At 40.0% G+C, this 27,256-nt stretch overlaps 1 protein-coding gene across 2 annotated transcripts in view; it reads right to left on the bottom strand.

The window, feature by feature from the left end:
* hk2 (hexokinase 2) overlaps positions 1 to 27,256 on the bottom strand; it is a 97,849-nt gene that overhangs the window by 9,122 nt on the left and 61,471 nt on the right. For both annotated transcript variants that reach the window (XM_061907072.1, XM_061907073.1), the window contains 5 exons: positions 25,697 to 25,796; positions 25,399 to 25,582; positions 19,594 to 19,749; positions 17,010 to 17,246; positions 16,708 to 16,898 (listed from right to left, as the gene is read on the bottom strand). In XM_061907072.1, the coding sequence (XP_061763056.1) occupies positions 16,745 to 16,898; positions 17,010 to 17,246; positions 19,594 to 19,749; positions 25,399 to 25,582; positions 25,697 to 25,796 (831 nt within the window). In that variant the 3' untranslated portion in view covers positions 16,708 to 16,744. The remainder of the gene's footprint in view (positions 1 to 16,707; positions 16,899 to 17,009; positions 17,247 to 19,593; positions 19,750 to 25,398; positions 25,583 to 25,696; positions 25,797 to 27,256) is intronic.

Here is a 27,256-nt window from a genome sequence, read left to right as displayed (position 1 = left end):
TGACATTGCTCGGGCGGTAGATCTGGTAGGACTTTGCAGTCTTGTAATGGCCTTGCAGAGCAATTGGGGAGCAGAGTTATCCGAGCATCTAAAAAGCAGTTTGACTGTGTGTAACAAAATAAAATCGGCAAAACTTAAAATATTGTATTTGGTTCAAATTTGGTCAATCCATCGATGCTAACATGCTATTTAGGCTAACTGTACGTACATTATTCTGCCTCGTTTGTAGCTATATTTGAGCTATTTTTTCTTTACTTAATAATGTATGCATGTCTCATGACGTATTATCAGTATGAATAATATTTCTCCTAGTTGTTTGTGTACCAGTGTTCCAGACCACAGCAAAATACAACATTTCTGTCAACGAAGATTTGGGTCAGCCTTTGATATAAGTTAAGTACCAATGATTGTCACACACACACACTAGGTGTGGTGAAATTTGTCCTCTGCATTTGACCCATCCCCTTGTTCAACCCCTGGGAGGTGAGGGGAGCAGTGGGCAGCAGCGGTGGCCACGCCCATGAGTCATTTTGGTGATTTAACCCCCAATTCCAACCCTAGATGCTGAGTGGCAAGCAGGGAGGTAGCTAATATAGACACTTACATCATGTGTTGTCTTTATTATAAGACTTATATAAGATTTTTTTTCGCGGTTCCAGACCGATTTTTGTTTTGTATTTTTGGTCCAATATGGCTCTTTCAACATTTTGGGTTGCCAGCCCATGGTCTAGATCAGGGGTAGGGAACCTATGGCTCTAGAGCCAGATGTGGCTCTTTTGATGACTGCATCTGGCTCTCGGATAAATCTTAGCGGACATTGCTTAACGCGATAATTATGAATAATTTTTGCTGGTAATCACAGTGTTAAAAATAACGTGCAAAATACAAAACATTCTCATGCATTTAAATCCATCCATCCGTTTTTTTACCGCACCGGTTCAAGAAGTCGCATTAATGGTAAGAAGTATTTTATGTCACGATGCGGGGGGGTTGTTGCAGCTTGCTGCGGGGTCGTTCTCCCAGGAAGGCAGACGGACTACTCCGGACACGGCATTTAGATAAAAACATGATTTAATTTTAACTAAAAAAATATACAAACAAAAATCGCTCACAGCGGAGGCACAACTTGGACTAAGGAACAAAGCTAACGCATAAACAGACTAAGAACATAAGTCAAACAAAACTTACTTTATATGGCATGAAACAAGTCAGCACAGGGCGACTGACTGGCAAAGACGAGCTTAAATGCTGCCTCTGATTAGTGCTCGGGAAGCAGGTGAGCGGGCATTTTGTCCACCAGAGACAGGTGGACAAAATGAAATCAGACAAGGGAGTGGAAAAAAAACAGGAACTTAAAGAGTCCAAAGAACAAACAGCACATGGCCAAACAAAAACATGATCAACAGACATGACATTTGATTTATTATTGGTTAGATTCAGAATAACAATGTTATTAAAAAGAATAAGAGACTTATTATACTCTAAAAATGTCGGTCTTACTTAAAAATGCACACATTTAGTTGTATTCAGTGTTAAAAAAAATATGATATGGCTCTCACGGAAATACATTTTGAAATATTTGGCTTTCATGGCTCTCTCAGGCCAAAAAGGTTCCCGACCCCTGCTCTGGATTATGCTAGAAACAACATTGGACACTTTGAAGTGAAGTCCTGTACAAGTCCTGTAGCCATATTTAATCTAACTAATGTTTTACTAATTTGTGTTGCATGATGTCATATTCCATCCATCCATCCATCTTCTTCCGCTTATCCGAGGTTGGGTCGCGGGGGCAGCAGCCTAAGCAGGGAAGGCCAGACTTCCCTCTCCCCAGCCACTTCGTCTAGCTCTTCCCGGGGGGATCCCGAGGCGTTCCCAGGCCAGCTGGGAGACATAGTCTTCCCAACGTGTCCTGGGTCTTCCCCGTGGCCTCCTACCGGCTGGACGTGCCCTAAACACCTCCCTAGGGAGTGGCATCCTGACCAGATGCCCGAACCACGAAGATTTTAGAGGGAAATTACTGAATTAAAAAAAAATGTTTTGCTATACAAAAAAGGTGGTACTTTTTTGGCATAGCTCGGTTGGTAGAGCGGCCGTGCCAGCAACTTGAGGGTTGCAGGTTTGATTCCCGCCTCCCCCATCCTAGCCACTGCCGTTGTGTCCTTGGGCAAGACACTTTACCCACCTGCTCCCAGTGCCACCCACACTGGTTTAAATGTAATTTTGATATTGGGTTTCACTATGTAAAGCGCTTTGAGTCACTTGAGAAAAGCGCTATGTAAATATAATTCACTTCACTTCACTTTACAAAAAAAAAATTAAACATAGAAAAATAACAATAACTTAATATTGACGGGTTGATCTGCAGTTCAGCAATTCAAGCATTCAAAGTAAAAAATGAAAAAAAAAATCAATATTAGGTCTGTCAAACGATTACAATATTTAATCGCTATTAATCGCATCGTTCATAGTGAACTTGAAATTAATCGTGATTAATCGCAGATATATATATCATTTTTCATCATTATTAAATGTACCCTAGACAAGTCATTTTCAGGTTTTAACACCATGAACGTCCAATTAATTAGCTTAATATGCATCGGCGTCGCATTTGGAAAAGACGAGCCACATTTTCGAACGTTTTCTATTTGGCATGTTTGGGTTTTGGTCATAAAACATTGATGGCTTGCAAGATTACTAAGAACATGGCCGCTTCTAAATTGCTTGTTTTCCTTTCAAGTGCTATCAAGTACTTGCCACTCTCAAGTGCTAATTCAAACAGATGTGACGTCACGCGCAAACCAGGCAACAAAACACGGCACCAGTGAATCGATATATGTATGTGTATGTATATATGTATATATGTATATATATGTGTATGTATGTAATAGGGCTGCAAATCTTTGGGTGTCCCACGATTTGATTCAATATCGATTCTTGGGGTCGCGATTCGATCATATATCGATTTTTTTACAATTCAACGCGATTCTCGATTCAAAAACGATATTTTTCCAACTCTAAACGATTTTGTATTCATTCAATACATAGGATTTCAGCAGGATCTACCCCAGTCTGCTGACATTCTAGCAGAGTAAAAAGCTTTTATAATTGTAAAGGACAATGTTTTATCAACTGATTGCAATAATGTAAATTTGTTTTAACTATTAAACGAACCAAAAATATGACTTATTTTATCTTTGTGAAAACATTGGACACAGTGTGTTGTCAAGATTAAGAGATGCGATGCAAGTGTAAGCCACTGTGACACTATTGTTCTTCTTTTATTATTTTTATAAATGTCTAATGATAATGTCAATGAGGGATTTTTAATCCCTGCTATGCTGAAATTATAACTAATATTGATATTGTGTAAAATATTTGTTTTTGTTTCACTACTTTTGGTTTGTTCTGTGTGGTGTTTGTGTTTCCTCTCAATTACTCTGTTTATTGCAGTTCTGAGTGTTGCTGGGTCAGGTTCGGTTTTGGAATTGGATTGCATTGTTATGGTATTGCTGTGTATTGTTTTGTTGGATTGATTAAAAAAAAAAAAATCAATTAAAAAAAATGAGAATCGATTCTGAATCGCACAACGTGAGAATCGCAGTTCGTATTCGAATCGATTTTTTCCCACACCCCTAATATATATACATATATATAAATATATGAAAATATACATATACATACATATAAACATGTATATACACATATATATACACACACACATATATATATATAAATTTGCAGCATCGCGTGGACATCGGGGGCGGTACCTCTGGATTGGCAGACCGGGGTGGTGGTTCCTCTCTTTAAGAAGGGGGACCGGAGGGTGTGTTCCAACTATCATGGGATCACACTCCTCAGCCTTCCCGGTAAGGTTTATTCAGGTGTACTGGAGAGGAGGCTACGCCGGATAGTCGAACCTTGGATTCAGGAGGAACAGTGCGGTTTTCGTCCTGGTCGTGGAACTGTGGACCAGCTCTATACTCTCGGCAGGGTTCTTGAGGGTGCATGGGAGTTTGCCCAACCAGTCTACATGTGCTTTGCGGACTTGGAGAAGGCATTCGACCGTGTCCCTCGGGAAGTCCTGTGGAGAGTGCTCAGAGAGTATGGGGTATCGGACTGTCTGATTGTGGCGGTCCGCTCCCTGTATGATCAGTGCCAGAGCTTGGTCCGCATTGCTGGCAGTAAGTCGGACACGTTTCCAGTGAGGGTTGGACTCCGCCAAGGCTGTCCTTTGTCACCGATTCTGTTCATAACTTTTATGGACAGAATTTCAAGGCGCAGTCAAGGCGTTGAGGGGTTCCGATTTGGTGGCCACGGGATTAGGTCTCTGCTTTTTGCAGATGATGTGGTCCTGATGGCTTCATCTGGCCGGGATCTTCAGCTCTCACTGGATCGGTTCGCAGCCGAGTGTGAAGCGGCAGGAATGAGAATCCGCACCTCCAAGTCCGAGTCAATGGTTCTCGCCCGGAAAAGGGTGGAGTGCCATCTCCGGGTTGGGGAAGAGACCCTGCCCCAAGTGGAGGAGTTCAAGTACCTAGGAGTCTTGTTCACGAGTGAGGGAAGAGTGGATCGTGAGATCGACAGGCGGATCGGTGCGGCGTCTTCAGTAATGCGGACGCTGTTTCGATCTGTTGTGGTGAAGAAGGAGCTGAGCCGGAAGGCAAAGCTCTCAATTTACCGGTCGATCTACGTTCCCATCCTCACCTATGGTCATGAGCTCTGGGTCATGACCGAAAGGATAAGATCACGGGTACAAGCGGCCGAAATTAGTTTCCTCCACCGTGTGGCGGGGCTCTCCCTTAGAGATAGGGTGAGAAGCTCTGCCATCCGGGAGGAACTCAAAGTAAAGCCGCTGCTCCTCCACATCGAGAGGAGCCAGATGAGGTGGTTCGGGCATCTGGTCAGGATGCCACCCGAACGCCTCCCTAGGGAGGTGTTTAGGGCACGTCCAACCGGTAGGAGGCCACGGGGAAGACCCAGGACACGTTGAGAAGACTATATCTCCCGGCTGGCCTGGGAACGCCTCGGGATCCCCCGGGAAGAGCTAGACGAAGTGGCTGGGGAGAAGGAAGTCTGGGCTTCCCTGCTTAGGCTGTTGCCCCCGCGACCCGACCTCGGATAAGCGGAAGAAGATGGATGTATGGATGGATATATATAAATATATATATACACATATATATATACACACAAACATATATATACATACATACATATATATATATATATATATATATATATATATATGCACACACACACACACACACACACACATATATATATATTCATGACTTACTTTTAACACTTTTATGAAAAATGTCTTTTTTTTTTATCTAAAATGCTTAAAACTCAAACAATTATTATGAATCAAAATCAATGTTGTTATGAATTATTGACTTAGTTAAGGCTCCAACTACTTCACATCAAATATTTGACTTTCTGAGGGCATAAAACATAAAAGCACATGAACAATAACAAAAACTTAATATCAAAGGGTAGATCTGAAATTGATCTCCAGATTTATGCGTTGAGAAAGTATAAAAACAATATTAACATATGACTCACTTATATGAGTGGGACCCACAAGGGTCCGAGGGCCTTATGATGTTTTCTTTATTTGAAATGGTCTGTGCTCTCAAACCATTATTATGAATCTAAATCAATGTTGTGAAATGTTGACCTTATAAGTCTCCCATTCTTCTTCTTAGGTTCTGTAGAGTGAATGTCGACCTCGGATGATATCATTGATCTTTCCAGCACTCTATCACTGAGCTCAGCTCATGTCATTCCTGTTGTTTTGGTCGTTCCTTCCATCCACCTTTGCCTTTGTCTTCCTTTTCAACCTACACCCTCACATCTTCCAAACACCATGTCTTTACCTAAGTCTTTGTTTCTTCTCATGATATGGAAGGATGTCTAAATTGCGGCCCGCAGGGAATTTTTTAACGCCCCAACGGCACATTTTAAAAATACAATTAAAAAAATACAAAACATAAACACTGGTATTAAAGAGCAAACAGGTGAAATTTAACAAGAAAATGTTGCAATGTTGACTCTAATAAAAAAAAAATAAAAAAAATCAATGTCATTATGAATTATTGACCTATTACGTCACATTAAATATTCCACTTTGAGATACTTTTTGTGTAAAATGTTGCATATTTTGTGTTTGCCAAACGTTTTTGTTTTAAAACAAACAAGCAAAAACCATAAACAACAATAAAACTTATAATTGACGGATAGATCTGAAGTTGATCTCGAGATTATTGTGTTAAAAGTAAACAAAATAATTATAATTAATTTTTCAATACTTTAATGAAGAGGATCGTTTTGGATCCCCAATAATTTTAGTGTGATTTTTTTTTTAAGCAACATTGCTCAAAAAATAATAATAAATTAAAATCAATGTTGTTATGACTTATTGACCTTTTTAAAGATACACTTATTATATAATCTATGATATTCCACTTAAAAATGTTTTTGGGTGAAAACATTGCATATTTTGTGTTTTTTCAATAAAAAAATGGTTTTCTTTGACAAAAAGAGCATACAACTTAATTTTATTAAAAGGTTATATTGACAGATAGTCCTAATGTTGATCTAGAGATTTAAGCCTATAATAATAATAATACTGAATAATGACACAATTTTAATATTTTATTTGACCAAAACCCTTTGGTGTCCCCGGGATCAAACCTGATTGGAGGCCTAAATGTATATTTTTATACATATATTGTATTGGTTTTTAAAATAAAAACTATCAAAATGGCCCCAGCTTGCTTTGGATTTTTCAGAGCTACTTCTTGGGTACTGATTAATGCCAAGGGCTACCAGTTTGATACACACTTAAATAAATTGCCAGAAATAGCCAATTTACTCAATTTACCTTTAATAAATAAATCTCTATATATATATATATATATAAAAATGGGTATTTCTGTCTATCATTCCGTCGTACATTTTTTTTCCTTTTACGGAAGGTTTTTTTTGTACAGAATAAATGATGAAAAAAACACTTAATTGGACGATTTAAAAGAGGAGAAAACAGGAAAAACATGAAAACGAAATTTTGAAACATAGTTTATCTTCAATTTTGACTCTATAAAATTTGAAATTCTACCGAAAAAAATGAAGAGAAAAAACTAGCTCATTCAAATCTTTTTGAAAAAATTTAAAAAATAATTTATGGAACATCATTAGTAATTTTTCCTGATTAAGATTAATTTTAGAATTTTGATGACATGTTTTAAATAAACTAAAATCTAATCTGCACTTTGTTAGAATATATAACAAATTGGACCAAGCTATATTTCTAACAAAGACAAATCATTATTTCTTCTAGATTTTCCAGAACAAAAATTTTAAAAGAAATTCAAAAGACTTTGAAATAAGATTTAAATTTGATTCTACAGATTTTCTAGATTTGCCAGAATATTTTTTTTAAATTTTAATCATAATAAGTTAAGAAATATTCCACAAATATTCTTCGTCGAAAAAACAGAAGTTAAATGAAGAACTAAATTAAAATGTATTTATTAGTCTTTACAATAAAAAAATAAAATACTTGAACATTGATTTAAATTCTCAGGAAAGAATAGGAAATAATTTAAAAGGTAAAAAGGTATATGTGTTTAAAAATCCTAAAATCATTTTTAAGGTTGTATTTTTTCCCTAAAATTGTCTTTCTGAAAGTTATAAGAAGCAAAGTAAAAAAATAAATGAATTTATTTAAACAAGTGAAGACCAAGTCTTTAAAATATTTTCTTGGATTTTCAAATTCTATTTGAGTTTTGTCTCTCTTGGAATTAAAAATGTCGAACAAAGCGAGACCAGCTTGCTAGTAAATAAATACAAATAAAAAAATTTAGGCAGTTCACTGGTAAGTGCTGCTATTTGAGCTATTTTTAGAACAGGCCAGTGGGCACCGCGTTGGTGACCCCATCTCTAGTGACTCAAAGCGCTTTACATAGTGAAAACCAATATCTAATTTTTACATTTAAACCAGTGTGGGTGGCACTGAGAGCAAGTGGGTAAAGTGTCTTGCCCAAGGACACAACGGCAGTGACTAGGATGGCGGAAGCGGGGATCGAACCTGCAACCCTCAAGTTGCTGGCACGGCCGCTCTACTACCCGAGCTACACCGCCCCACACTGAAGGACTCCCTGAGTGTTAAATTGCAATGCGTAAACCTCCGAACTGCGCAAAAGACAATCCATTAGTTGTTTCCTTGAGGCTGTATTTTGAGTTAACTGGATTGCATGGACGAAGGCTGACCTTTCAGAAAAAAAACTATTACGTTTACAGTAATCAGTGTTCAAATCAAATCAAACTCCATCCACAGAGGGCCAGTGGCGTGTTGAGGGGGCGGTCTAAGCGGGCACGTGCCACCCCAGACAGAGGCGGAATGATTTGAAGCATGCAGTATGTAAGCATATATAAACCCCATTTCCATATGAGTTGGGAAATTGTGTTAGATGTAAATATAAACAGAATACAATGATTTGCAAATCCTTTTCTACCCATATTCAGTTGAATGCACTACAAAGACAAGATTTTTGATGTTCAAACTCATAAACTTTTTTTTTTTTTTTTGCAAATAATAATTAACTTAGAATTTCATGGCTGCAACACGTGCCAAAGTAGTTGGGAAAGGGCATGTTCACCACTGTGTTACATCACCTTTTCTTTTAACAACACTCAATAAACGTTTGGGAACTGAGGAAACTAATTGTTGAAGCTTAGAAAGTGGAATTCTGTGCCAATTTTGCTTAATGTACAACTTAAGTTGCTCAACAGTCCGGGGTTTTGTTGTCGTATTTTACGCTTCATAATACGCCACACATTTTCGATGGGAGACATGTCCGGACTGCAGGCGGGCCAGGAAAGTACCCGCACTCTTTTACTACGAAGCTACGCAGTTGTAACACGTGGCTTGGCATTGTCTTGCTGAAATAAGCAGGGGCGTCCATGATAACGTTGCTTGGATGACAACATATGTTGCTCCAAAACCTGTGTGGACCATTCAGCACTCTTTTTTACGAAGCCACGCTGTTGTAACACGTGCTGAATGTGGCTTGGCATTGTCTTGCTGAAATAAGCAGGGGCGTCCATGAAAAAGACGGCACTATGTTGTTCCAAAACCTGTATGTACCTTTCAGCATTAATGGTGCCTTCACAGATGTGTAAGTTACCCATGCCTTGGGCACTAATGCACCCCCATACCATCACAGATGCTGGCTTCTGAACTAACTTTGTGTCGATAACAGTCTGGATGGTTCGCTTTCCCTTTGATCCGAATGACACAATGTCGAATATTTCCAAAAACAATTTGAAATGTGGACTCGTCAGACCACAGAACACTTTTCCACTTTGCATCAGTCCATCTTAGATGATCTCGGGCCCAGAGAAGCCGGCGGCGTCTCTGGATGTTGTTGATAAATGGCTTTCGGTTTGCATAGTAGAGCTTTAACTTTCACTTAAAGATGTAGCGACAAACTGTATTTAGTGACAGTGGTTTTCTGATGTCTTCCTGAGCCCATGTGGCGATATCCTTCAGAGATTGATGTCGGTTTTTGATACAGTACCATCTGAGGGATCTAAGGTCACGGTCATTCAATGTTGGTTTCCGGCCATGCCGCTTACGTGGAGTGATTTTTCCAGATTCTCTGAACCTTTTGATGATATTATGGACCGTAGATGTTGAAATCCCTAAATTTCTTGCAATTGCACTTTGAGAAACGTTGTTCTTAAACTGTTTGACTATTTGCTCACGCAGTTGTGGACAAAGGGGTGTACCTCGCCCCATCTTTTCTTGTGAAAGACTGAGCATTTTTTGGGAAGCTGTTTTTATACCCAATCATGGCACCCACCTGTTCCCAATTACCCTGCACCCCTGTGGGATGTTTCAAATAAGTGTTTGATGAGCATTCCTTAACTTTATCAATATTTATTGCCACCTTTCCCAAATTCTTTGTCACATGTTGCTGGCATCAATATCTAAAGTTAATGATTATTTGCAGATGTAGCGACCAACTATAGTTACTCACAGTGGTTTTATGAAGTGTTCCTAAGCTCATGTGGTGATATCCTTTACACACTGATGTCGGTTTTTGATGCAGTACCGCCTGAAAGGTCAAAGGTTCGTAATATCACCGCTCACGTGCAGTGATTTCTCCAGATTCTCTGAACCTTTTGATGATTTTACGGACCGTAGATGGTGAAATCCCTAAATTCCTTGCAATAGCTCGTTGAGAAATGTTGTTCGACAATTTGCTTACTAATCGGTGACCCTCGCCCCATCCTCGTTTGTGAATTACTTAGCATTACATGGAAGCTGTTTTTATCCCCAATCATAGCACCCACCTGTTCCCAATTAGCCTGCACACCTGTGGGATGTTCCAAATAAGTGTTTGATGAGCATTCCTCAACTTTATCAGTATTTATTGCCACCTTTCCCAACTTCTTCGTCACGTGTTGCCGGCATCAAACTCTAAAGTTAATGATTTATCAGTTTGAACATCAAATATGTTGTCTTTGTAGCATATTCAACAGAATATGGGTTGAAAATGAATTGCAAATCATTGTATTCTGTTTATATTTACATCCAACACAATTTCCCAACTCATATGGAAACAGGGTTTGTAGTAAAGCAGCAGTAGTGGCGGAAGTGTGCTTAATCTCGGGATGTGAACAGCTTTGCAGAGGCTTGTGTGTCGGGTAATGGAGGAGGCGTTTCTTTTTTACCTCATAGGGAAGGAGGCGCAAATAATAACGTGTGAAGCCGTACCACGTGACCGCTTCGAGACGCAGTTCAGATTTTGCCAGGAGATTCGGCAACACATAAACCGCCGAAGCCTTAATGAAAATGTGGGGTTTTGAGAGTTGTGGACTGAGAGGATAAATATATATATATTTTTTAAATGCCAATAGAATCAAAGTAAATCGGTGCATGATATTAAATTTGACGGCAAACTTAATACGAGCCGTTTCACGCTCAGTGAGCAGTATAACAATATGTTGAAACAAAACAATATACCGTATTTTACTTATTATGCTGGCATTAGCCAAAAAGCTCTCCCACAGTTGCAGAACGCGGCAGCTCAACTTTTAACAGGGGCCAGGAGACGATTAGTGTGTGTGTGTGTGACAATCATTGGTACTTTAACTTTAACTTTAATCAGTGGTTCTCAACCTTTTTTCAGTCATGTACCCCCTGTGAACATTTTTTACATTCAAGTACCCCCTAATCAGAGCGAAGCATTTTTGGTTGGAAAAAAGAGATAAAGAAGTAAAATACAGCACTATGTCATCAGTTTCTGATTTATTAAATTGTATGAGAGTGCAAAAATATTGCTCATTTGTAGTGGTCTTTCTTGAACTATTTGGAAAAAAGGATTTAAAAATAACTAAAAAAAACTTGTTGTGAAGTGAATTATATTTACATAGCGCTTTTCTCTAGTGACTCAAAGCGCTTTACATAGTGAAACCCAATATCTAAGTTACATTTAAACCAGTGTGGGTGGCACTGGGAGCAGATGGGTAAAGTGTCTTGCCCAAGGACACAACGGCAGTGACTAGGATGACGGAAGCGGGAATCGAACCTGCAACCCTCAAGTTGCTGGCATGGCCACTCTACCAACCGAGCTATACCGCCCCAATAAACAAAAATAAACAAGTGATTCAATTATAAATGCAGATTTCTACACATAGAAGTAATCATCAACTTAAAGTGCCCTCTTTGGGGATTGTAATAGAGATCCATCTGGACTTATGTACTTACTTCTAAACATTTCTGCACAAAAAAATTAATATTTATGGAAAATGTCCACAAAAATTCTAGCTGTCAACACTGAATATTGCATTGTTGCATTTCTTTTCACAGTTTATGAACTTACATTCATATTTTGTTGAAGTATTATTCAATAAATATTAGGGGAGGGCCAATTAATGCGTCAATTACGAGTTAACTCATCAATCTATTAACGCCGACAATTATTTTATCGCACATTTGCGTATGTTGTTTACATGCTTTTATTTTGTTAACGCCTTTTCTTAACAAGATGGCGTCGAGGGGCTCTTGGTAAAGATGGAACATTTGGCAAAAATACCGGACAATTCTGCAAATTTCATGGCTGGCTTACAGCGTGGTCACTCCGGGATCACTTACGACCGCCAGACAATTCTGGATGTGGATAGATCGGGCCGTTTTGGACTGAATGAGGCGTGCTTGCTAGACCGGCTAGCTAGCATGGGAATACTTTGCCGGCTACATCCAGCGGCCTGTGAAGCAGCGGAGTATATGTGTTGTCTGTCTATTTATGAATAATGCAGACCAGGAGTGTTGGCTGAGTTCTTAACGTTTACTTTCAGAGCGTGCATATCACAACATACAAGATGCCGTCATGGCGACACACAACCTATACCGGGCTACCGCGCATGCTCGTCACTCCGGTTGCATGCTGGGTAGGGTAGTTCTTTTTTTCCCTGGCTCATAACATCACAATATAGTACCATGTATATGCGTTCAGTTTATCAAAGCACCAAGCAAACAATCGGAAAATTCCCATCATATCAATTCCTAGATATGGTCATAATTATTTTAAGTGCACTAAGCATAATAAACACAACATTATTAATATTGCTACTACGGAAAATTTGATCAAAAATTCCCAAAAACAGCCCACTACCTATAATATAGGTTTTTTAAACATAAGATCCCTGATAAAAAAAAATGTTTTTGCTGTTACCTCAGAAATTGCCTGTTCAGATGTTATGATTGTGGCTCAGAGATTTGTATGTAGATTATATTTATTTTCCATAACAAACAGGATAACTTAAATACCCTGGCAGTGGCAATAAGCTTAAATGTTTGTATTTACATTTTTTGAGTTGATTTTCATAAAATATGCTATTTAACTGCTACTGTTTAACAAGGACTGATTTAAATTGTGTTTGCACAACAAATGTTTTGGCGCTTTTGTTCATGTGGGAGAATATTCCAATAAAGGTGCACTACACACTACTTTTGAATTTATTATTGGGCTTTGCGTATACAATGCATTTATCGCGATTAATCGGAAAAATAGTGCGATTAACTTCGATTAAAATTTTTAGTCGTTGCCCAGCCCTAATAAACATATTTATAAAGGATTTTTGAATTGTTGCTCTTTTTAGAATATTTTAAAAAAATCTCACGTACCCCTTGGCATACCTTCAAGTACCCCCAGGGGTACGCGTACCCCCATTTGAGAACCACTGCTGTACATCATTGTCTATGTTACCGTATTTTCCGGACTATAAGGCGCACTTAAAATCATTTTTTTCCCTCAAAACTCCACGGTGCGCCTTATAAACCGGTCCGCATAATGTAAGGCAGGGGTGGCCACACTTTTTCTGCAGGCGAGCTACTTTTCAATTGACCAACTCGAGGGGATCTACCTCATTTACATATATCATTTATATTTATTTATTTATGAAAGAGACATTTTTGTAAACAAGTTAAATGTGTTTAATGATAATACAAGCATGTGTAACACATATAGATGTCTTTCTTTCACAAAGACAAGAATATAAGTTGGTGTATTACCTGATTCTGATGACTTGCATTGATTGGAATCAGACAGTAATGATGATAACGCCCACATTTTCAAATGGAGGAGAAAAAAAGTTGTCCTTTCTGTACAATACCACATGAAAGTGGTTGGTTTTTGGCATCTAATTCATCCAGCTTCCATACACTTTACAAGAAAAACATTGGTGGCAAATTCCGTAGCTTGCTTGATTGACATTCACGGCACCCGAGGGTCTTGTGAGATGACGCTGGCTGCTGCCAGTTCATTATTATGAAAAGAATGACAGAGAGGAAGGCGAGAAACACTTTTTATTTTAACAGACTTTTGTCAAAACCCTTAAGGTCAACTGCACATTTCCTATCTTCACAATAAAAGCCCTGCTTCATGTTGCCTGCGCTAACAAAATAAGAGTCTCAGAAAGCTGGCGTGCACAAGTGATGTGCACGCCAGCTTTCTGAGGGATCGCTTGTGCACGCCAGTTTTCCGAGAGTCTGTATTTAGTTAGCGCAGGCAGCATGAAGCAGGGCTTTTATTGTGAAGATAGGAAATGTGCAGTCGGCCTTTAGAGTTTTGACGGAAGGTTCCCTCGCGAGAGTCTGTTGAAATAAAAAGTGTTTCTCGCCTTCCTCTCGGTCATATTTTCATAATAATGATCTTGCAGCAGCCAGCGTCATCTCACAAGACCCTCCGGTACGTGAATGTCATTTAAGTGACATCTTGGTGAAGATTGATGATCACTAATTTTTAGGTCTATTTTTTTAAAAAGCCTGGCTCGAGATCGACTGACACACCCCCCGCGGTCGACTGGTAGCTCGCGATCGACGTAATGGGCACCCCTGATGTAAGGAATAGGTTTGATTGAGCTCACCCACCTCGAAATTATTTTATTTGGTACTTGGTGTAATGATTAGAGTTACCTGTAGATGGCAGTCAAACATAAGGGATAAGTGTAGCACGCACTATGATGCGTCTCAGGTAAACAACACCAACATTTTATATGTTCCATTGAAAATATAGAACATTACACACGGCGCTCAAACATCTATAAAAATGTTGTAGTACGACTTTTGTAAGCTATGAAGCCACACCGCTTGATGGGATTTTTGGCGCATTAATCATTCAAGTATTATTATGGTGTGTGTATAAGGTAAGACATTATCTGGTGTTTTGTTTCGCAATATTATGCAAAAGTAAATATTGTCCTCCAAACATATTGCTGGGTTTTGTGGCCAAACAGCTCAATTTTTGTCTCATTTGACCACAAAACTTTCCCCCAGAAGGTCTTATCTTTGTCCATCCATCCATTTTCTACCGCTTATTCCCTTTGGGGTCATGGGGGGCGCTGGTGCTTATCTCAGCTACAATCGGGCGGAAGGCGGCGTACACCCTGGACAAGTCGCCACGTAATGGCAGGACCAACACAGATAGACAACATTCACACACTAGGGCTTATTTAGTGTTGCCAATCAACCTATCCCCATGTGCATGTCTTTGGAGGTGGGAGGGGCCTATCCCCAGGTGCATGTCTTTGGAGGTGGGAGGGGCCTATCCCCAGGTGCATGTCTTTGGAGGTGGGAGGAATCCGGAATACCCAGAGGGAACCCACTCATTCACGGGGAGGACATGCAAACTCCACACAGAAAGATCCCGATCCCGGGATTGAACCCAGGACCTTCGTATTGTGAGGCAGACGCACTAACCCCTCTTCCACTGTGAAGCCCATGTGATGTCATATGAAACAAAAAATGCGCTGTTTGGCCCCAATACCCAGCAATATGTTTGGGGGAGAAAAGGTGAGGCCTTTAATCCCAGGAACACCACACCTACCGTCAAGCATGGTGGTGGTAGTTTTATGCTATGGGCCTGTTTTGCTGTCAGTGGAACTGGTGCTTCTGGTGGCATAAAATACTACACGGTCTAGCTCCATCCTATCTTGCCGATTGTATTGTACCATGTGTCCCGGCAAGAAATCTGCGTTCAAAAGACTCCGGCTTATTAGTGATTCCTAGAGCCCAAAAAAAGTCTGCGGGCTATAGAGCGTTTTCCGTTCGGGCTCCAGTACTCTGGAATGCCCTCCCGGTAACAGTTCGAGATGCTACCTATATATAGGTATAGCTCGGTTGGTAGAGTGGCGGTGCCAGCAACTTGAGGGTTGCAGATTCAATTCCCGCTTCCGCCATCCTAGTCACTGCCGTTGTGTCTTTGGGCAAGACACTTTACCCACCTGCTCCCAGTGCCACCCACACTGGTTTAAATGTAACTTATATATTGGGTTTCACTATGTAAAGCGCTTTGAGTCACTAGAGAAAAGCGCTATATAAATATAATTCACTTCACTTCACCTCAGCAGAAGCATTTAAGTCTCACCTTAAAACTCATCTGTATACTCTAGCCTTTAAATACACCTCCTTTTTAGACCAGTTGATCTGCCGCTTCTTTTCTTTTTTTTCTCCTATGTCCCCCCCTCCCTTGTGGAGGGGGTCCGGTCCGATGACCATGGATGAAGTACTGGCTGTCCAGAGTCGAGACCCAGGATGGACCGCTCGTCGGGACCCAGGATGGACCGCTCGCCTGTGTATCGGTTGGGGACATCTCTACGCTGCTGATCCGCCTCCGCTTGGGATGGTTTCCTGTGGACGGGACTCTCGCTGCTGTCTTGGATCCGCTTTGAACTGAACTCTCGCGGCTGTGTTGGAGCCACTATGGATTGAACTTTCACAGTATCATGTTAGACCCGCTCGACATCCATTGCTTTCGGTCCCCTAGATGGGGGGGTTGCCCACATCTGAGGTCCTCTCCAAGGTTTCTCATAGTCAGCATTGTCACTGGCGTCCCACTGGATGTGAATTCTCCCTGCCCACTGGGTGTGAGTTTTCCTTGCCCTTTTGTGGGTTCTTCCGAGGATGTTGTAGTCGTAATGATTTGTGCAGTCCTTTGAGACATTTGTGATTTGGGGCTATATAAATAAACATTGATTGATTGATTGATTTGCAGAGAGTAAACGGGACAACTCTGCATGTGACGAATAAAACTTGAAACCTTATCTTTTATGTTATCCTCCTACTGAGAAATCCGTAATAACATTGATGAAAAGACAAGAATTCCATTTTTTTTTTAAAATAAACTCCAAATATCTTACCTGACGTGAATCTCACTGCACGTCAACGCTGAGCTTCTTAACCGCTGAAGTTCTGCCCGCCGCTTTGAATTTTGCAGGCCACCGCTGTGATCAGGGCTGCTCCTTTGCCGCTCCCGTCCTCAGACTTGTGGAAAGTCACGTTGCACTGCGGTGACAAATCTTGCAATGTCTCTTGCATGATCCTGGAGAAACTTTTGATTGAAATAAAATTGAACAGTAGTTAAAAATATGGTCCTATACCAAGAGTCCACATCAAAATGTTTTTTTCAGACGTGTGACGGAAGAAACGTCAAGTGACTTACTGAGGGTGCATCTTATAAAGGGTGCCGTCAACTCCGACTGTGATAGTAAGCTGCTGCATGTTGCGGTTCTGTCTCATCTTATCGACAACGGCGGCCAAACCGGCGCCGCAGAGCTGTGCAGCGCGCCGGGACACCACGCTGCAAACCTCCTTGACGAGGACGCTGTCATCGTACGTGGACGTGACAAGACCGAGGTGCTGCAGGATGCAACGGACCTGCCTCATTGCCAGACGGTCACTGTGGGATGAGAGAGACGACACTGATGATAAATTGTCAGGTTCAAACACTGATGACATCTACCAAACAGACAAGAAGCAAGGAAACATGCAGAGACAGGGTTCAATTTAGCTCATGAGGAGAACGCATGGAGCTGCACACTTAGTCACAGTCTTGATTAATGATTATTTAAATGGATAAAATAACATTTACGATCACTTTTACCTTTATTGAAGACACTTCCTGGAAAAGACAGCAATAAGTGGAGAGGAGAGCCACAGAGAATCCACCTTTGTAATTTTCTATAAGTTCTTCAATTCATCCAATGTGCTTTTCACCTTATTTATTAAAGTACTGGCACCAACAACTACAAACCTTGTTTCCATATGAGTTGGGATATTGTGTTATATGTAAATATAAACGGAATACAATGATTTGCAAATAATTTTCAACCCATATTCAGTTGAATATGCAACAAAGACAACATATTTGATGTTCAAACTGATAAATATTTTTTTGTTTTGCAAATAATCATTAACTTTAGAAATTGAAGCCAGCAACACGTGACAAAGAATTTGGGAAAGGTGGCAATAAATATTGATAAAGTTAAGGAATGCTCATCAAACACTTATTTGAAACATCCCACAGGTGTGCAGGCTAATTGGGAACAGGTGGGTGCCATGATTGGCTATAAAAACAGCTTCCCAAAAAATGCTTAGTCTTTCACAAGAAAGGATGGGGCGAGGTACACCCCTTTGTCCACAACTGCGTGAGCAAATAGTCAAACAGTTTAAGAACAACGTTTCTCAAAATGCAATTGCAAAAAATGTAGGGATTTCAACATACACGGTCCATAATATCATCAAAAGATTCAGAGAATCTGGAGAAATCACTCCACGTAAGCAGCATGGCCGGAAACCAACATTGAATGACCGTGACCTTCGATCCCTCAGACGGCACTGTATCAAAAACTGACATCAATCTCTAAAGGATATCACCACATGGGATCAGGAACACTTCAGAAAACCACTGACACTAATTACAGTTTGTCGCTACATCTTCAAGTGAAAGTTAAAGCTCTACTATGCAAAGCGAAAGCCATTTATCAACAACATCCAGAAACTCCGCCGGCTTCTCTGGGCCCGAGATCATCTAAGATGGACTGATGCAAAGTGGAAAAGTGTTCTGTAGTCAATCGAGTCCCCATTTCAAATTGTTTTTGGAAATATTCGACATCGTGTCATTCGGATCAAAGGGAAAGCAAACCATCCAGACCGTTATTGACACAAAGTTCAGAAGCCAGCATCTGTGATGGTATGGGGGTGCATTAGTGCCCAAGGCATGGGTAACTTACACATCTGTGAAGGCACCATTAATGCTGAAAGGTACATACAGGTTTTGGAACAACATATGCTGCCATCTAAGAGCCGTCTTTTTCATGGACGCCCCTGCTTATTTCAGCAAGACAATGCCAAACCACATTCGGCACGTGTTAAAAAAGAGTGTGGGTACTTTCCTGACCCGCCTGCAGTCCAGACCTGTCTCCCATTGAAAATGTGTGGCGCATTATGAAGCGTAAAATACAACAGGACTGTTGAACGACTGAAGCTCTACATAAAACAAGAATGGGAAAGAACTCCACTTTCAAAGCTTCAACAATTAGTTTCCTCAATTCCAACAATTAGTTTCCTCAATTCCCAAATGTTTATTGAGTGTTATTAAAAGAAAAGGTGATGTAACACAGTGGTGAACATGCCCTTTCCCAACTACTTTGGTACGTGTTGCAGCCATGAAATTCTAAGTTAAATATTATTTGCAAAAAAAAATTAAGTTTATGAGTTTGAACATCAAATATGTTGTCTTTGTAGCATATTCAACTGAATATGGGTTGAAAATGATTTGCAAATCATTGTATTCCGTTTATATTTACATCAAACACAATTTCCCAACTCATATGGAAACGGGGTTTGTATATTTGGACCAATGTGGCTTATTTTGCAGTTGTACGCAATATAGACAAACACAAAGACTGAGTCACCAACGTATGAGATTCTTTGTTTGGGTTTGATTCCATGGAATGATATGCAGGAAAATGGACTGTTTTATTTCCATGTAATGTTCGGCCCTATGGTAACATTAACAGTAGGGGAAATTTGTGGCAAACTTTTGGTGTGAATAATTGTTCAAGAACCAAAAAGTCAGGGAAAAATATTATAAAAAAAGATATACTAGATATCAGTATAATTAAATCTTGAACTACTGCATTAAATGATTTCTGTACGTGAATTTGCTATTTATATTTTGTACGAGCGTACAATATTTACCGTGCTAATCAAGTACAATGGAGAAGACTGCGTATAATCCTCACCTTTCAATTTGGGATAAAAATTTTGTCGCAAAAATGCCCCGGGTCTTGAGTTGCTCAGACAGTTTGCCTCTGAACAGCAAGCCCTTGGCAGTGAATTCCATGAGCACGTGTCTCACCACCTCACCAAGGTACATTCCACTAATCATCTTCTCATACCTGGAAGAAAAAAAAAACCAGCACCAATTAAGACTCATCACATTTATTATTTATGAGACTTGATACGAAAATAATTATTTATGTTGATCTCAAACTTTTTTAGGCAAACTTACCCTTCCATTTCTTTCTTATATTCAGTTAAAATTAGGCCTGTCAAAGTTAGCGCGATTACCGTATTTCCCTGAATTGCCGCAGCGTATATAGTATGCGCCTGCCTAGAATTACTGCCGGGTCAAACTCGTTTCACAAAATAATTAGCGCATAATTAGCATTAACACCGGCTCAGGATTAACGCCGGGTCAAGATCATTTCGCAAAATAATATTTTTATTAGCCCATGTCTAGAATTTCCGCAGGGTCAAACTCGTTTCACCAAATAATTAGCATATGACTAGAATTTCCACCGGGTCAAACTCGTCACGTCACGAGTGACACTTCACCTGTCATCATTTTCAAAATGGAGGAGGCTGATTTCAATCATTTGAAATCGCATCAAGGGAAGAAGATTAGGAGCTATTCAGTAGGATTTAAGGACCAAGCTATTGAATATGCTAAAAAGAACAGTAAGCAGCTATGTTTTATTAATATACCGTAGCTGCGTGTCAAATATCAGTCATTAAATGACTCCCGCCTCCTGCGACTACTCGGCTGCAGAAGAAGTGACAACAAGCAGCAAGAGTGAGCAGCGATCGTTTATTTTTTCCTCTCGCTTGCACTTTTAACATGGAGGATTACATATCTAAAATAAAACAGTTTTCTAAACTGGACTTTCAATCGAAGCAGGAGGTAATAAAGGGAGATCTCCATCGAGACAGAGAGACTTTTAAAACTGAAGAAAGATAAGGAAGACTTCTATAAACAAGTTATCGATGATTTTGATCAGAAGGAGCTGCGCATGGACTTCATTTATAAGTAAAGGTAAGACCATAATAACGTTTTTTTAATCAAATGTGCTTTTCATGATGTATCCTTACATCACACTCAAATTTACAAGCGCAGGCCTAAATTTACCGCATGCCTTTGGTAAGTGCTGGAATGAGAAGAGGTTTTAAAATAATTAGCGCATGCTTGCCTTTACCACATGCCTTTGGTAAACGCCGGAGTTAAAAGAGGTTTTAAATTAATTAGCGCCCCGGCAGTAATTCAAGGAAATACCGTAATCACAAAAAAAGTTGGCATTCATCATGTATAAATGCTGAATAATTAAGCAATTTATTTTGATTGCACATGCTACTTTATCATAAATATATTTCATAATCGTATACATTTTACAATTTAAATACATTTTACAAGTGTTTGAGGCTTATTATACACACTGCAAAAACTGAAATCTAAGTAAGATTAAATATCTCAAATAAGGGTGATATTTGCTTATTTTCTGTCTGATAAGATCATTCTTCCCACTAAGCAGATTTTATGTTAGAGTGTTTTACTTGTTTTAAATGTTTTGGTCCTAAATGATCTCAGTAAGCTATTTTTTTTCCAAGATGGCGCTGCTGTAGCGGCTGCTGTAGGCAGGAGCTCTGTGCTCTTGTGTCATCCTTTTGTGTTTCCCTCTTGTTTTCATGTCTTATTATATTTTTTTGCCTTTTGGTCCGGGACCCTTTAGGACTGTGTGACAAGGGGTGGCACTTTCGTGACCTCTGTGGTGCTTTTTTTTTGTGGACTTCTGGATCTGCCTCCCGGGAGCCTTTTGGCCATGGAGACCAGCTGCTGGGTCTCTGCTACACCAGAGTCTGTTTGGAGGGACTGGAGGAGATGCGGATGAGGGGACAGGACTGTGGAGCAAGCACTGAGCTACTGGGACGGAGAGTCTTCGCGGTGTCTTGGCTGGGTGAGCAGGTGTCGGACACCTCAGTCACCTTGGACGTACCCTCGCTCATCCATGCGGACTGGACATTGGCCGAGAGTGGAGTCGGCTGTCTTGGTTGCTTTGTTGGGTCTGCTTCTGTCTCTGGCCATGCTCCCTCCACCCCAGCGGACGATGGCGTGGAACACCGCAGAGGCCACCACAGTGGATATGTTTATTTTACTTTTTATTCATAGCTGTATGTAGAGGTGTCTGCTTGTATCTGCTGCTTTAATGTCTTTAATGTCCTCTGTGTTCTTTGATGTTTGATGTCTCCCTCTTACACACATGTAAGAGGGATGTGTACTATGGCTATGAGTTGTTGTTTTTTTTTTGTTTTGTTTGTTTGTTTTTTTCCCTTGGCCTCAGTCTGCACCCCCACTCCAGGGCCAAGGCTAAGACCGATTTTTAAATTTTGTTTTAATCTTCTATTTTTTTCTCCCCCCCTCGTTTACCTGTATGTCATCTTTTTTGTAAGGGGCGCTGGAAGCCGGCAGACCCGTCAGCGATCCTGTTCTGTCTCCCTGTAATGTTTGTCTGATCTTGAATGGGATTGTGCTGAAAATTGTAATTTTCCTGAAGGAACTCTCCTGACGGAATAAATAAAGTACTATCTATCTATCTATCTATCTATCTACAGCTTGATTTGAGATTTGACGACCTGTAGTGAGTAAAACATGCTTGGAACTAGAATATCAACTGATGCAAAGCTGTGTCATCAACACTCACAAGTATAAAACTACTTTTTTTAAGTAACATTTTCTTACTTCAAGCATGAACAGAAAAAATCATATCATTATGTCAAAATAATGGCATTAGCATTGACTTAATTTAAGAACATTTTTCAACAAATTCAGCAAAAAGGTCTCTTTTTTTCTTTCTACCAAGAAAAGTGCACTTGTTATTAGTGAGACTATACTTATTTTAAGGTATTTTTGGGTTCATTGAGGTTAGCTAATTGACTTGTGTTGGAAAGTCAAATTTTATTTTTCTATTGGCATATAATTTTGCTTACTTCAAATAAAATACCCCTCATTTTTGTATTTTTTTTTCTTGTTTTTAAACACTGACTTTTTGCAGTGCAGTAGTGCATAAAGTGTAAAAGATGTGCCCATTATTTAAGTTTTTTAAGTCTATCTGTTGGCCCTGCGATGAGGTGGCGACTTGTCCAGGGTGTACTCCGCCTTCCGCCTGATTGTAGCTGAAATAGGCGCCAGCGCCCCCCGCCACCCCAAAAGGGAATAAGCGGTAGATAATGGATGGATGTTTTACGTTCCGTTGTTTCAGAATGTAATTATATCAGGGATTTATTTCATAGTATAAAAACTATTTAAAAATAATATAATCAGTTGGGTTGTGAAAACTAAACCGATGTCACTTTTTTTTTTTTCTTTTCTTATTGAAACCGATACCGACAATTTCCGATATTACATTTTAAAGCATTGATCGGCCGATAATATCTCTAGTCAGTACTACAGTGGTTAGATAAATATCCCTATTACTGAAAAAGTATCGTTTTTGTTTACAAACTCAATAAAAAGTCCCTGCATGGACACAGGTGGACTTTAACAGCAAAAACTAAATTATTTAAATCAGAGCCAATAGTAATATAATACCGTATTTTTCGGACTATAAGTGGCAGTTTTTTTCATAGTTTGGCCGGGGGTGCGACTTGTACTCAGGAGGGACTTATGTGTGAAATTATTAACACATTACCGTAAAATATCAAATAATGATATTTAGCTCATTCACGTAAGAGACTAGACGTATAAGATTTCATGGGATTTATCGATTAGGGGTGACAGATTGTTTGGTAAAGGTACAGCATGTTCTATATCGGGAACCTTTTTGGCTGAGAGAGCCATGAAAGCCAAATATTTCACAATTTATTTCCGTAAGAGCCATATAACATTTTTCAACACTGAAGACAACTAAATTCGTGCAATTTTAAGTATGACCAACATTTGTAGAGTATAATAAGTCTCTTATTCTTTTTAACAACATTGTTATTATAAAAGTTAACCTATAATACTTCTTACCATTAATGCGACATCTTGAACAGGTGCGGTAGGAAACGGATGGTTGGATTAAAATGCATGAGAATGTTTTATGATTTGAAACTTATTTTTGAAACTGCCGAATTATTCATTACTTATCGTGTTAAGCAATGTCAGCTAAGATTTATCTGAGAGCCAGATGACTGCATCTGGCTCTAGAGCCATATGCAGTCATCTGGCTCTAGAGCCATAGGTTCCCTACCCCTGGTTTAAGCATTAGACACCTTTTTACCTGCACTCTGCCTCCCGCTGTTTCCCACATCTACAAAGCAATTAGCTACCAACTGCCACCTACTGATATGGAAGAGTATTACATGGTTACTCGGCATAGCTCGGTTGGTAGAGTGGCCGTGCTAGCAACCTGAGGGTTCCAGGTTCGATTCCCGCTTCCGCCATCCTATTCACTGCCGTTGTGTCCTTGGGCAAGACACTTTACCCACCTGCTCCCAGTGCCACCTACACTGGTTTAAATGTAACTTAGATATAGGGTGTCACTTTGTAAAGCACTTTGAGTCACTAGAGAAAAGCGCTTTATAAATATAATTATCTGAGAGCCATATGTAGTCATCAAAAGAACCACGTCTGGCTCTAGAGCCATAGGTTCCCTACCCCTGTTCTATATGTTATAGTTATTTGAATGACTCTTACCATAATGTTAGGTTAACATAGCAGGCACCTTCTCAGTTGGTTATTTATGCCTCATATAACGTACACTTATTCAGCCTGTTGTTCACTATTCTTTATTTATTTTAAATTGCCTTTCAAATGTCTATTCTTGGTGTTGGATTTTATCAAATACATTTCCGCCCGATTGTAGCTGAGATAGGCGCCAGCGCCCCCCGCGACCCCACAAGGGAATAAGCGGTAGAAAATGGATGGCATTTCCCCCCAAAAAATGCGACTTATACTCCAGTGCGGCTTATATATGTTTTTTTCCTTCATTATTATACATTTTCGGCAAGTGCGACCTATTTTCCGAAAAATACGGTAATAATAACTTTTCTACCGCTTATTCCCTTTCGGGGCCGCGGGGGGCGCTGGCGCCTATCTCAGCTACAATCGGGCGGAAGGCGGGGTACACCCTGGACAAGTCGCCACCTCATCGCAGGGCCAACACAGATCACAGATAGACAGACAACATTAATGCTCTCATTCAAATCTAGGTCCAATTTAGTGTTGCCAATCAACCTATCCCCAGGTGCCGGAGGAAGCCGGAGTACCCGGAGGGAACCCACGCATTCACGGGGAGAACATACAAACTCCACACAGAAAGATCCCGAGCCTGGATTTGAACCCAGGACTGCAGGACCCTCGTATTGTGAGGCAGACGCACTAACCCCTCTGCCACCGTGAAGCCGTAATAATAACTTAAATATTCATATGGCGCCCGAGAAAACTAACTAACTATCTTTATTACACCTAAAAACAGTTTCAAGCTACCATTTTTAAGAAAAAGCGACTTAAGATAGTTAGGCGCAATAAGTGTTTAACTTCAGCCTAAACCCTTTCGGTCTGTAACATTTTTTATTTTCAATCTATGAATGTACAACTTTTTATTCTCAATCTATGAATGTACAACTGGTTGTTTGCTTTGTTGACCATTGACCGAAGAACAATAAACTTGAAACTTGAAAAAAAAGATAGTAAGCATCGGTCGCTGATTACCACTGGACAAGCGGCAATTTCTCACACATAGACTTTTGAAATTCAACGCATATCGATCAAATATTTCCCCGCCCTGTACCTCTGTTTTCCAGGATGGTTCGAGGACGCATCGACAACACGATCAAACTGCGTGATGAAGTCGTCCAGTTCGCCATTTTCACCGAACGCCCCCCATTCCATATTGACACACATCTGGCCGTCATCACCATCAACCACTTCTATGTTCCGCATCTCTTCCATGTAGCAGACATTGGTCCCCGTGCCTGAATGGGAGGTAAGTAATAAATGAATAACAATAAATCAATGGGAGTTTCAGTACAAAACATTTTATTATTCGGAGAAACACCATCTTGGCTCAAAAATGATGACAAACTTACCAACAATGAGTCCCACCTCACACTTGGGGTCCTCATAACCACAGGTCATCATGGTTCCGACTGTGTCATTAACTACAGCCACAAAAGTTAAGTTGAATACCTGCAAAATGTGACAAAACACAAATAAAAAAAGGGTTCTAAGTATGGGCTATAGGTACTGTAACTGGGAGCGGAACACAAGTAGTTCAGAGTATTATCTTAACCAATGTTTGACTACATTTATATTGAGGATCTACAATTACTTGCATTCGATTTGACATGCACTTTTATTTTGTTAAAGGGGAACATTATCACAATTTCAAAAGGGTTAAAAACAATAAAAATCAGTTCCCAGTGGCTTGTTGTATTTTTTGAAGTTTTTTTCAAAATTTTACCGGTCTCGGAATATCCCTAAATAAAGCTTTAAAGTGCCTTATTTTCGTCTCTCTGCGAAGACACTGGCCATTTCCCTGTGACGTCACACAGTGCTGCCAATATAAACAAACAATGGGAATACCACAGCAAGATATAGCGACATTAGCTCGGATTCAAACTTTGATTTCGGCGACTTAAGCGATTCAACAGATTACGCATGTATTGAAACAGATGGTTGGAGTATAAAAATATTGAAGAAGAAACTGAAACTATTGAGCGAATAGCTATTGAAGCTATTCATAGCCATAGCATGGCCGAATAGCTGCGTTAGCATCGCCGGTAAAATGTGCGGACCAAACGATCAGGACTTTCGCATCTTGTGACACTGGAGCAACTTAAATCCGTCGACTGGTAAGTGTTTGTTTCGCATTAAATGTGGGTGGAAAGAAACGTAATATAGTTGCAAATGCATCTACAGGTTATCCATACATCTCTGTGCCATGTCTGCTTTAGCACCGCCGGTAAATAGCATGTTAGCATCGATTAGCGTAGCATGTTAACATTGATTAGCTGGCAGTCAACATCAACAAAACTCACCTTTGTGATTTCGTTGACTATCGTTGCAAATGCATCTACAGGTTATCCATACATCTCTGTGCCATGTCTGCCTTAGCATCGCCGGTAAAATGTGGAGACACTCTGGCACATTCAATGGGGGTCTGGCGGCAGACACTTTGGCATCTTCGGGCCAGTGGTGCAACTTGAATCCCTCCCTGTTAGTGTTGTTACACCCTCCGACAACACACCGTCGAGGCATGATGTCTCCAAGGTTCCAAAAAATAGTCAAAAAAACGGAAAATAACAGAGCTAAGACCCGGTGTTTGTAATGTGTTGAAAATGAAAATGGTGGGTGTGTTACCTCGGTGATGTCACATTCTGACGTCATCGCCTCCAGCGCGATAAACAGAAAGGCGTTTAATTCGCCAAAATTCACCCATTTAGAGTTCGGAAATCGGTTAAAAAAATATAAGGTCTTTTTTCTGCACCATCAAGGTATATATTGACGCTTACATAGGTCTGGTGATAATGTTCCCCTTTAAAGCAAATTCATGGCTAATTTGGCTTCATATTCCGAACTCACCATTTCAAAAAAGCACACTCCACTTCAAAAACAACAGCATACATGTTAACAACTTTGATGAGAAA

Source organism: Nerophis ophidion, linkage group LG07 (assembly GCF_033978795.1).
Source record: "Nerophis ophidion isolate RoL-2023_Sa linkage group LG07, RoL_Noph_v1.0, whole genome shotgun sequence".
In the NCBI taxonomy this organism is placed as follows: Eukaryota; Metazoa; Chordata; class Actinopteri; order Syngnathiformes; family Syngnathidae; genus Nerophis; species Nerophis ophidion.
This window is presented reverse-complemented; position numbering and strand designations above follow the sequence as displayed.